Source organism: Tachysurus vachellii, chromosome 1 (genome assembly GCF_030014155.1).
Source record: "Tachysurus vachellii isolate PV-2020 chromosome 1, HZAU_Pvac_v1, whole genome shotgun sequence".
NCBI lineage: Eukaryota > Metazoa > Chordata > Actinopteri > Siluriformes > Bagridae > Tachysurus > Tachysurus vachellii.
This window is the reverse complement of record NC_083460.1, coordinates 36,899,427-36,912,343: the sequence shown is the minus strand read 5'-3', so window position 1 is coordinate 36,912,343 and position 12,917 is coordinate 36,899,427. Positions and strand designations below refer to the sequence as shown.

General features: G+C 40.8%; 1 protein-coding gene across 9 annotated transcripts in view; it reads left to right on the top strand.

Moving 5' to 3' along the window:
* tead1b (TEA domain family member 1b) overlaps nucleotides 1-12,917 on the top strand; it is a 59,881-nt gene that overhangs the window by 24,401 nt on the left and 22,563 nt on the right. For all 9 annotated transcript variants that reach the window (XM_060885895.1, XM_060885919.1, XM_060885904.1 and 6 more), the window contains one exon: nucleotides 757-1,009. In XM_060885895.1, coding sequence (XP_060741878.1) covers nucleotides 853-1,009 — 157 coding nt within the window. In that variant the 5' untranslated portion in view covers nucleotides 757-852. The remainder of the gene's footprint in view (nucleotides 1-756; nucleotides 1,010-12,917) is intronic.

Here is a 12,917-nt window from a genome sequence, read left to right as displayed (position 1 = left end):
AAGGATCCATTATTAGCAAAATAGCTTAAAGTCCCTAAGCATGACCAGGATTCCTGACCCGTTTGAGTAGGTAGGGATTAGCCAGTGCCTTAAATAAAATGTATTATACCATGATTCCATGCTTTCTATATATAATAAGTAATAAAATTGCTTTTGAGTCATTACATGATGATCGCTTTTAGCATTCTAGTGCTATTTACTCACATATGCTTCCCTTAAAAATTGCTGTCCTTTAGTTCCCTTTTAAATGGGACATTGTTTGACTGAAGGGTGTGAGAGCTGCTTAAAAATGCTGCCTACATAGACGACTCTTCACAAATAAGACAGCGGGGGTAATGGTGGTATTTTCAAGGGTTGCAGTTCAATAGTTTCTTGTCCTGGAGGGCCAGGTGTTTTTTCCTACTCAGACACCTGGCTCAACTCAAGTGAGGTATTATTTTGCTATTTCTAAAATTACTTGAATATCATGAACGTCGAATAATCCTGTGTATACCACAACAGGATGATTGATTAGTGATTTGAGGTTTCTCTGTAACATGACTTGCTGTGAAGGTTTTTTCCTTTAAGAGAGAGAAAAGAGTTATGGGTGATGACAAAACTGTTGGAAGTAACTTAAACTGAGAGAAGCTTTGATTGATTGTAACTATGAACAGATGAAACAGGTAAAAAATTGCCCTAGTGTAAGAGGAATAAAACACTTTAGGACCTGTTGTTATTGGCGAATGACCACCGTTTTTGTTTTTCCCTTTTCGTCAGGTCTCGCCCTAGTGTGCTCCAGGCTTCGGCTTGGAGGTCCCAACCGCCAAAATTGATCCCAGCAGCTGGAGCGGCAGCGAAAGTCCTGCCGAGGACATGGAGAGGATGAGCGACTCTGCCGAGAAGCCCATGGACAATGACGCTGAGGGTGTGTGGAGCCCTGACATCGAGCAGAGCTTCCAGGAGGCGCTCGCTATCTACCCACCCTGTGGTCGTCGCAAGATCATCCTTTCTGATGAAGGCAAGATGTATGGTAAGACATCCGATTCCAGTTTTTATTGTCGTCAACACAAAACATGTCTAAAAGAGTAACTTAAGTACAAAGTCAAAACAAAGTGGGTGTTTGGTGTGAACCGATGCACATTGATCAAGGTGTAGACACTGGGTTGAAAAGAACAAAGGTCATATATCTCTCTAACTAGCACATGATGACTGCTCATGGCTAAACTCTGATTGATGAGTTGCAGGCTTTTTGGCGAGCGTGTAAACACCACATGCTTACCTCAGACATTCTTCAAAAAGGATAATGGCATTATGACTCATATTGAGGCATTACTTTTGCTGGAATTTGTATTCCTTTATGTATTTGTGTCTTTATTTAACTAGCTAACTAGCTTTCCATGTTTTAATACATATTGTCTAGCATAGTCACTGAGAGCACAAGAGAATGGGCAACACCTTGGAGTTTCCACTTGCCCAATGTGCTTATTAATACATTTGATTTGTCCACCCTAGGATAATTAAGATGACATTACAATGCATCGTGTAGTTTAAAACGATCTGTACAGCCATATTACAGTAGTGAACAGATTAATAATCCAAGACGTTTCAGCCAATAGCTCATGAATGATCTCGTACTAGAGACAGCACAGCCCATTGGACAGCTCTTTTCAAATTTTCCAAATCAAATTAGTCCAATGGAGTTCATGTGACATGGACCCACCAGGTGACCTCCACCATGCTGGGCACCACAATTAATCCAGGAGGGGATGCTGGGCTGCGAGGAATTAGACAGAGGGAACAATGAGTGGATGATGAATATGAGAATAATTCAGTCGATGAAATACTGCAAGCCGGACTAGCCCCTGAAGACAGCATCTCAGAACAGATGAGTCTCATGACAAGCTGCGGAACGGTTACAGAACTGACTTAGATTCACTAGTGATGGAGGCTCCGAACCAAACAAACAAACGAATAAACAAATAAATAAATAATGATCATAAACGCTAATTTGGTTTAAATAGAGATCAGAACTGATTTTTAAAGCGATAATGTCTACAGCTATGGAAGTAATAATGAGACTAATAGTCAGTCAGTAAATTAATGTGTTAGCCTGTCTGGCCTCCGCGGACCTCAGCAGCAGTATTTATTTGCTGGCCGGTGTGGAGAGCTCAGAGTCTATAAGTAAAGCAGCATGAACTATTAGTCGTGAGCAGATGGCACCACGGCTGCCACCAGCTGTGCCCCCCCCAACCGCTCCCCAAAACTCATCCACCTACCCTCCATTCCCGCTTTCCAAAAAAAAAAAAACCCTGGCTGGGTGATGTCATGGAAAGAGGGCATATTTTCTTGCGTAGTCTCTCGCTGCCTGTCAGTGTCAAGTGAAAGCTGAAGGCCCTTGGGGGGCGTCCTTTGCAGCTGTCATGTGACCTCTCCGGCCAAATGAAATGTAATGTTTAGGAGTCGCAGCAATGGCTCTCAGCTGCCGCTACAAAGAGGTTTTCAGCATGCACGCACGCACACACACACACACACACACACACACACACAGTAGCCCCTCCTCCTTCTTCTTGTACACCAGGAGTGCCAGAGAAACTCACTCACTCTCTCTCCCTCTGCCTCGGATTAAAGCATGACAAATGGCTTGGCCTGGCGAGTTTTAAATGATTAACGGCAAGTACAAGAGCCGCCAGTGCTCACTGATTTAGAGATAGCAATATATTTTTAAGGTTAATAAATAAATAAAAAGACGAGGCTTTTATGCCACACACAAATAGACACACAAAGTACAAATTCTAAAAGAAAAAATGTAATATAAATTACTTAGTTATAAAACTAAATATATATACAAACATAACATGAAATAGATAAAAATAAAATGAGAGGATACTATGCCACTACATAAACACTTAAAGAATAATCAATTAAAGAAATACCAGTTCTATAATAAATAAGTAAAATACATTATAAAAAACACAAAAAATAAATAAAAAACATTTTCAGTTCAATTTTAGTATTAATTGGAAATATTTTATGGCATTCTTTTTTCAAGGAGTATTAAATTAAAAAAATAATTAGTTCTTATTGTTATATTAAGTCCTAGTGCTGTTTTAAGTGTGCTTGTTTTGTGAAGTTTCCACGTTGGTCTCCTTCCACTGTGACCCATTAGACTGTGCGAGCATTGAGCAGAGGTCAGCTGTGCCAGATGTTCAGAGTGTCTGGTTGCATGTGCACTCAGTGGCCCTTTTTTTTCCCCTCATATTACTGTCTTCCTAGTGATAGACATTCAAAATGACCTGAAAACCTTCATATTGGTGTGAATAGAGAGTAAAGCAATCATCTGTTCAGGGAGGAAGAACAACCGGTAAGCAGAGGTGTTTTTTTTTTTTTTTGAGCAATGAGGTTGAGCTAGATATAGGACCAAAGAGGGCAGGTCTGAAAGGCAGAGTATGGGCGTTGTTTTGTTCCGGCACCATGCCATTCTTTCACTGCCGGAACTAGTTTGGCGGGAACGGCGGAGAGCTGAAGGTGGCAGATTGCGGCTCGGCGCTCTTTGTAGGGGCCGGGCTCGTCTTTCAGCCATGCAGCTGTCGCTGGACTCCTAGTGCCAAAACCATCGCACCGTGAACTGTGACCCATGCACTCGCTCAAGCATTAACAAGGGCCGTTACAACTGTCAAAACAAGCAGGGCCGTCTGTCAGCAGGGAGGCCGAGCAAATTAAAAATCCCAAATTTGTTAATGTATTTTGCGTGTGCAGATCACAGAACGAGTCGACACCTGCATCGTGCATGTCTGTGTCATTCCTACAAATCAAAGATGCTACAAAACTGTTGCATTATATTTTAGAGCTTGAATGTTGAAACATTTAGATTACAGTATTAAATTTAGGATATTATTATAACAAAATATGAACAAGGGATCCGCTGGATTGTCTTCAAAGAAACCTGGGAATCTTCAAACCCCAATTAAAAATGTAAAAATAAATAAAATAAAAATCATAGATCTGTCTTCAGTTTCGTATAAAGAGCAACAAGTATGCTAAAATTCATTTTGTGCATAATACTAACGTTTAACCATGAGCAGATCGGACCAACGTTCCCTTTTATTTCTTCCATTTAAATAAAACAAAATCCAATTGCTCCCAGTCAACAGGTTACTTCTGATACTATTGAGGATATCTCCTGCAATAAAACTATGCTAGTTATGCTAATTACTATAATAGTTGGCTAGCTCTTCTTGGATGTTTAATGCTTCTAAACATAGCAAACTTTATCTGTAACACCTTGTATTATTATTGTATTTGTTGTGTGTGACATTCGAACTTAGTCACTGTGTACATTCCACAGCTGAGACTAGAGGATGTTGATATTCAGAAACCTTTAGCTGCAGCATCTCTGTGCTAAGATAACCGCTAAGCTAATTAAGCTAAGCTAGCTGACAGTAGTGATGAGTGATGAGCTAACTGTATTAGTCTGTGTGCACATTTTGGTAGAATTGGATGTTATTAAATAAATAACAGGAGATAATTAGGATAAATTGAGAAATAATGTGGTGTACTGTGACAGAGACAAGCTAGGTTAGCCTAAGCTAGTCAATGTCAGTTATTGTAGAGTATCATACAGAATAGCAGCAGAATATGAGGCTTTCCAAAATAGATATTTTTGCACACTGGCTGATTAAATAAGATTGAATGTGTTAAGAAAACATTTTAAACAATGTAATATTGTTGGCATTTGCCTGTTCTAGATTATTCTCTTTTCTGTTATGTTGGTCTAAGTACTTTTCTAATGACTGTTTGTTTTTCAGCAAGTAAAAGTTACTCAATTAGATATAAAAAAAAAGACCAAGCCTGAGTTTTATTATGTGTTGTAACGTCTGACTGCATTCATCTTGTGACATTCAGTGTGTGATTTTTAGCCACAATTAGTCAAAGATGACACACTTCATTCCTCCACATTTCTTCTCAATCATTATTTTCACTGCTGCTCTGCCTTTGCAGTCAGACCGATAATCAGGAATCTATTCATTTTATTTACTGGAATTATCAGAGTAATAGTATGTGCTACACATTAGAGGTGTAAAGCAATGCTACTAACTATCTGTTTAGGGCTCCAAATATTTGTATCTCTCAACTAGAGACGTTCCCCAAAATATAAACAAACTAGCAGCCTGATTGAAACCACTGTTACCCTGCACATAAAGATGAACAAATAAAACATTGTCTTTCTTTGTCGTGCGCTTCATCTCTGACCACTTGTTTACATGTGCATGGAAGTAAAAGCTTTTTTGTTTTTGCCTTTTTTTACTTGTTAAAAACCCAAGGGATCCCAGTCCCAGAGCTCCAGCCACAACCAGATACCTTTCTGACAAAACCAAATAGTGTGCCTCCTATTCCTTTCTGTGTTTGTATCTGTTTAGAAAACGTGTTTATATTCAGTTACATCCCCTTTAGGAACTGTTCATCATTATTGTCTCCTACATATACATATACACATACACATTAATGTAGAGAATTGGATTGCCGGTCTTCTGTATTATCGTTTTAAGTGATCTTCTTTCTTGTCATTGCTTTATTGTTCTGGTGGGCCATTTCTTCAGAATACCACCGGAGCTGATGAGATCCACTTCAAATGCTCCTTAATGCTGATGAAGCATGTTGATTGGCCCCAGGACACTGTGATCATCTTCTTCTTCTTCTTCTTCTTCTTCTTCTTCTTTTTTAAATAAAGGAGTCTAGTTTACGGACACCAGTCCACAATCGATGTCCGCCTTTGATAGGCCGGCTGCTGCACTTCTCTCGGCATGCGTTAAAGGGCGGGGACAAAATAAGGGAGAGACGCAGGTATTCGAGCAACAGAAAGAGAGGGATTGCACATGTGCACTCTGCTGTCCTGAGTGCCTTTAAGCCCTTTGTTCCCCTGGCTGAATGCAGTTAATTAGCAACAGTTACTATAGCAACTGCCTCTCGCTTCAAAACAATGTCTAATTTTTTTGCAGCTAAGCTTATCGTACTGTTTACCTGAAGGGCTTGCCGCTGGCTCTCTGCCCAGCCTCTGAGGTTAATTGTGACAGCAGCGAAAAAACATCACAACCGCTGCTTTGTGGAGAGAGAAGCACGGGGGGAGGAAGAAAGAGACGAAAACCTCAGCATCGAGAGCCGAAGACCTAGCACTTACATAATTCACCTGCTTTGCGAGCCTCCATTCAGCCTGGCCGCAGGCAATTACATACCCTCTGGAGTACATCACTGCACACATGGCCAGATGTGAAACATGACAAGAAAAGCAAAATGGGACATTGAGATCAGAGAAAATGTATTTAATGGGGGTTATTGTAGGTGCGTGAGCGCCTTGTGTCAGATTGCTTTGAATAATGCACCCCTTTAAGCTGCTCTCTCTAATGTGGCTTGAAGTTGTTATCAAGTATCTGTCAATTTTGTGAATTCTACAAAAACTTCTTGCATTTTGATTCTTAAGCCAGGTTTACACTGACCGACTTCTACCGATGTTTTTGTCCTGTACAAAACATACACAAAGGATTTTTTGGTTAAGTTTAGATCGGAATGTCTGGGTATTGTCAGGCTTTAAAAACCAAATCGGAATTCAACTGATGCTACGATAACCTACCAATAAGAGGATGGCATTTGTGTAAGAGAAGCTTGGACACATTCATGGTCATGGCAAAATGTAAACAAAACATGATAATGGTCATGGTTATTACCTCAGACTTTTTTTGAAAAAATGTTTCTATTTATTTCTGAGCCTGACTTTGTGCTGATTCATAATGTAAGCAGTGATTTGTAGTGATTTTTCTTTAATCATAAATTACAGGATCTTCATTCATTCTTTTAATCTGACATGAAGAAATGTTGTCATACATTTTGTTATAAAATTCAGCCAAGCTGTTAGATTAGAATCTTTAAAGATCATCTGGTCTACAAGCGGCTTTACCGAGTCTACTTCCTCGAAGCAGTCTAAATATCACAGTATGTTTTGGAAGATGCTCAGAAGCACATGCAGGCTGTTATGATTATTATGTGTGAAAGGACCATCTGTTTCAGGAACTGGGTGCTTTTAGCGGCTGCTATCAGGCCCTGGCCACCCGAGCAGTCTTTTACAGTGCATCTGTTTGCTTAGGAGGTGGCGAGTGTTAATCATATAGTGCAATTTTTCGTTGGCGACCCAAAGCCATAAGACATTATGCATCAGGACCGAGGTCCGTGCATAATAGCCAAGTGCAGATCGGACCTGTTTGCCATACTGCTTTGATGAGGCATTTGTTTTTGCCCTGCTACTGACACGCCGCACACTCAGTCATCTCATCAGGGCCAAGCGGCCGTCTCAGACGGGCACTAAGTGGCACTTGGTTTGCAGAGCTGCTGTGGTTCAGTTAAGCGTAATAAGCGAGCCCGGCCACCCCCGTGGACCGCTGCCGCAAACCCGGCCACCCGCTGCGAGGATAATGAGGAATTCTGGGATCCGCTCAGGCTCTCTCTGCTACCTGCATTCACTCCGCGAATGGAGTCTAGAGAACTTCAGCTTCATACACACTCACATATACACACGCACACACACACACCTCCTATACAATCCCTCGGTTTCATCGGCACGCCATTGTGGCACGGTAGCAGCTCTGTAGTTTTTACACCTGCAAAAGACACGTTTTCAATTACACTGTGATTACTTTTCATCGTGTGAATACCAGTTACTGAGGCAACAGGTTGGGGTAATATACTTGTAGACACGGTGGATATCACGGTACATATTCCTATTAGTTCTAGAAAGCAAAGGGAATTTGCGTCTGCATCCAGTGGCAGTTCTTTCACAGTGTCTACATTATAGTGTAGTGTTTGTAGGAACCTTTTTATTTATCTTGTATTGCTCTGTGTCTTAACATAGCTTTAGTAGGTCATCACATTTCCTTATAGATTTTTTTATTGATTGTATTGAGGTGTTAGGGTTTATCAGCACCAGGAGCTTTCTTTTGCCAATGTTTTGTATATTAAATGTTTGAGGCAGGTGAAGACAGTAGTAAAAATCCTTCATCTGAAAACTGTACCCCAGGTGCTGGTCACACTTTCATTCTCTTATTTCTTATGGGTTTAACTGGTATACCTAATGATAAATTGCCTTTTTTTAACAGAATTGTTTTATTTTTCTTGGTTTTTGCTGATTACAGTGATCGGGTCTTTTCTGTGTAATTTATTGCTCCAAAGCCTTGAAGGTTCCACATATTTGAAAACTATTAAAATCTTGGTTTGTTTTGACTGCTGATATTCTGGTTAGTTATGATTTCTGGGGTAATAATTGGGCAATATTCTGGGCAATTTTTGTTAAATTATATACATGAAATGACAGGATTAATCAACCAAATAATCAACCCCAACCGATTGTGATTGAAATACAATTTTAGCTATGATGTTGTGAACTTTTCTTATGCTCTTATGTTCTTTTAAAACAAACAAAAAATGGTGTCTTTAACCTGAACCGATGAAAGCACATCTGCTTCAGGTTAGCCAACCCATCCCATGCTTGACTGCCCACCTTAAACCAAAAGCCCCAGGCATTTGTATCTGCTGTTTGGTTACACTGTGAGATGTAATCTTATTGACAAGCGCTTTTTTTTTTTAAAGATGTTTGTAAGCACCAGGACTGAAAGACTTCGTTTCTTCAATCCTCAGTCAGTTTTAGCCTTTGACATGGGTTTTAAAAAACCCAACCCCGTCTGAGATTTAGTTCCCTAATGAATTCCAGAGCATAAAAAAGAATAAGGTTTGCTTGATTTTCACTCCCAGAAGACTGTTGTCTGGCTTTTTGCTTTGCAAGCAACATGCGGCTTCAAACTTCACACGGGTTCCTCATCAGAATGGAATGTGCTGGGGAATCGCGTATTGCTTTATTAGCAAAACCGTCTGCACTTATCACGTAAACACAACTAAAGCTACAGAAGATAAAGTGATCTTTTCAACTTATCTTAGAGTGTAAAACTTTGCACTTTAGTCTTTTCTCTTCATCAAGTAAATGGACATAGTACAAGAAACACACAGACATACCTGTGAAACATAAAGGAAAATGAATGACACGCTTGGAATGACACGCTTGGCCAAAAGTATCCAAGAATGATTTAATAATGAAAGAGTCACTTTTTTACTTAAAGCGTTTTGTCATCATGTTGGTTTAGTTTCACCTTTCCTACAGTAATCAGAATGCTCACTTTGGTAGTGGCACCAGTATTATTTAGTCCTTCATCTTTTTTACTAAGAGAGAGATGCAGCAGCATTCATTCATTCATTCATTCATTTTCTACCACTTATCCGAACTACCTCGGGTCACGGGGAGCCTGTGCCTATCTCAGGCGTCATTGGGCATCAAGGCAGGATACACCCTGGACGAAGTGCCAACCCATCGCAGGGCACACACACACTCCCATTCACTCACGCAATCACACACTACGGACAATTTTCCAGAGATGCCAATCAACCTACTATGCATGTCTTTGGAACGGGGGAGGAAACCCGAGCACCCGGAGGAAACCCCTGAGGCACGGGGAGAACATGCAAACTCCACACACACAAGGCGGAGGCGGGAATCGAACCCCCAACCCTGGAGGTGTGAGGCGAACGTGCTAACCACTAAGCCACTGTGCCCCCATGCAGCAGCATTTTACTTCTTTAATCTGTCCAGTTCTCTCTCCTCCCCATCTGTACACAATGTTCATACAGATTAGCTTGCACAGCTTTTATGCTAACAAACATTGTAGCACTCACAATATCTATCTCATAGCTAGGTCATAGAAAACCGGCCAAGAGGAGTCTTTGCTGTGACATTGTGCAGCTGTGTTGTGTAGCTGCACTGCAACTTTGAGTCCAACATTTTCTCCAACATCTCCATGTTTACAATAAAGTGGATTTCTCATTAATAGGACATTGAAAGATGACATCACTGAAAGCTGCTGAGTGGAAAAGAAGTGCTTGCAAAATCTGAGTGTCATCCCTTATGTTTGAGGTCGTTGACTCCTATTAAATGCTATTTTAACTCTGCTAGAATTGTCCCTCTGTGACTTCAGCATGACAGACTACCGTTTAAATTAAAATACATAACCAAGTAAAAAAAATAAGCGGCATGATTGCTGAGCACATCACAAACTACTTCAATATAAACATATTATTGCGTTTCAGAGTGGAGTTTCCTGTTCACCCACACTGGCATTGCTTTATTTTTTCTATGCTTTCCCCCTAGTCTAATAGAGAAATATCTATTTAATCATTCTGTTTATTCACTCAAACCCAAAGACCATGGATATTCACCACATTTTTTGTGCTTGATGTGCTGGGATTTGGGTGTAATATGTTTGCAGGACAGCAGAAACCAGATCTGAAGGAACGTTGCCTAGCATTGGAGAGGCTGAGGAGTGAATCCAGAAGACCAGGCAACCTGTTCAGTAACTGAGTTCTAAAAGGAAACTTTGTACAATTTAAAGACATAGTCTACTTAAATAAATGATTTGCTCTGATTGAAATGAAGGGATTCTGGATCATTTTGCCTGTGTGTTAGTTTTAGCCTCTTGATCTCTGAACATTAAACCACTAAATGCACTTTTTGGAGGATTGAATTTGGAATGCTAAAGCCAGAGTGGAGAAAAAAGAGAGAAATTCCCATGCAATTTGCAGCTATAAAGCTCGCTGAGGGAGTTTGACATTGATTGAGCCTTGGAGCATGAGGGACTAGAGCGGGAATTGAAGGGTGTGCAACATGGGTGTTTGTGTCTGTGTGTGTGATGCATCAGGGTCATGAAGTTTGGCTTTTCATTTACACATATTGGTGACTGCTAACAGGTTTCTCTTCATGTTCAGATGCAGGATTGATCCTGAGAGATTGAAAATATTGATTTAACCCTGCGTCTGACTGTGTGTGTGCCAGGAGGTGCTAGTCGGTGGCGTGTTCACACATCAGCAGGACTTGAGTTCCTCCGTTTCTCTGGTTCCTCTTGGGACTCCTCATTACTGCCTTGCATTTCCCCTTTCTCTTTCTCTATCACTCTCTCTGTCTCTCTCTCTCTCTCTGTTTTTTTCTGAAAGAGCCTCTTCTCACCCCCCTGACCAGACCTGCCTCAACAGTAATGTATGTGATGATGATGATGCACTTGCGCCTCCTAATTGATAGAGCAAGGCCGTGGAGGACTGGCTGCATTAATTGGCCTTCTGGGAGCTTGTGCAGATTCAGCAAGGTTGGAGTGGCTTCTGCTCTGCTGACAAACATTGAAGTGTGGAGAGAGAAAGGACAAACATGGCCGAGTCCAATCCCCTCCCACCTGCGGCTGCACTCTGGGGATTTACGAGAGGTCATCTAATGTAATCCTCTCTGTCTTGAGAAGGCTTGGGGTGAGCACCTGCAGATTTCTGCCGTTGGCTTGTCTGTTTGCACAATGGATGCTCGTCATTAATCCCCAGACTACCGAAACTCTTCGTCCTCTGAACGTCCATAATTCAGGCTTTTAGCGCTAACCCGGGTCACCGGGAGTTAACTATCGATTCCATTTCTGTGTTTGGAAACTTTGTATTGATTTTTTTAAAGGGTATTCATTACACTTAAGTGTCTTTTAATAGGGAATTGAAATGATCTGGAGTCAAACGTGACTCATAAGACGTATGATCTATTATTAAGTCTTAAATCTTACACTGATTCTAGACTTTATTTTATAGTATGTTATCTCATAAGTAACTGCTCTTTGACCTTTATCAGGAAGGCCTGCAACTGAGAGAAAGCTCACAGCTTGCTGCCTCACCGCTCTGTTAACCGTGAATACTCGCAGATCAGACTTGCATACCTCACCATTATTTGCTGCACAACAGCAGCATTTTAGGGTGACAGTGATTGAGTGGTGTATATAGTCAGTAGGTGTGATGGTGGAATGTGAAACATTAGTGTTTTCTTTCAGCCATGTAATACATTCTGATCTCTGTTAGCTCTAGACCACAGCTACGAGCTTTTCAAATTTGCTTCCTATAAACACTCTCTACTGAGAAGTAGAGGAAGCTTGTGTCGTATTTTCTCACCAGCCTTCACCTTTTGGTTGATTTGTGGTTGTACGGAATTGAAGTGGTTTTGTTCCTTTTCTTTTTTTTTCTCCTTTTTTTTTGTTTTGCTTTGATATGTTTTTCATCTAACTTATTGCCTGGTTGAAGATCATCCATGAATTAATGCTTTGTGAGCTATTGGAAGGCACAGGATTAAAGATGAGCTGTGCCAATGTAGTCTAGTTTTATGAGATTCAAGATTCAAGAAGTAGATTTTGTTCCATTTCTTTTAATCTAAAATTACTAATTTTTTCCCTGGACTCCTTTTGAGACAAAATTGAGACAAAACGCAACAAAATATGGACGTATAGGTTTTTCAGTTTTAACATACAGTTAAATGTATGTTTGTATATTAAATGTAACGTGATAAAGAAATGTAGGATTTTACTCCATTCGGGAAAATACGACAACGGATATGCATTAATTGCAGTTAAAAGAGAAGATCAATGAGGTCTTTAGTGTATGAGAGACATTGAGACATTGCAAGACATTGTTCCACACAGCGAGCAGCAGATGGCATATGGACCACAGCCTGAGTAGACAGAGAACTCCCAACAGGTTCACAGTTCACTGGGTCACTTTGCAAAACATATAGGCTTGAACCTTGAGCTTGTAAAGGCAAGGGTGACTGGGAGAGCAGCATTGTGGCCCAAAAAGTAAGGCTGGTGTGGGTGTGACTGCCAAAGCACTGGGCGTGGTGACTTTGGCCTTGAAGCCATTCTCAGACTTGGTCATCTCTAAAGCTTGGGGCCCCATCATTTGAGACTTAAGTTAGCCATAATCGGCAGCTGGTTGGCAGGAGTCAGATGTTGTACTCAGCAGCTGTTATCCAGTGTAGTTTCTAAATGGATTTCATTGGTTGG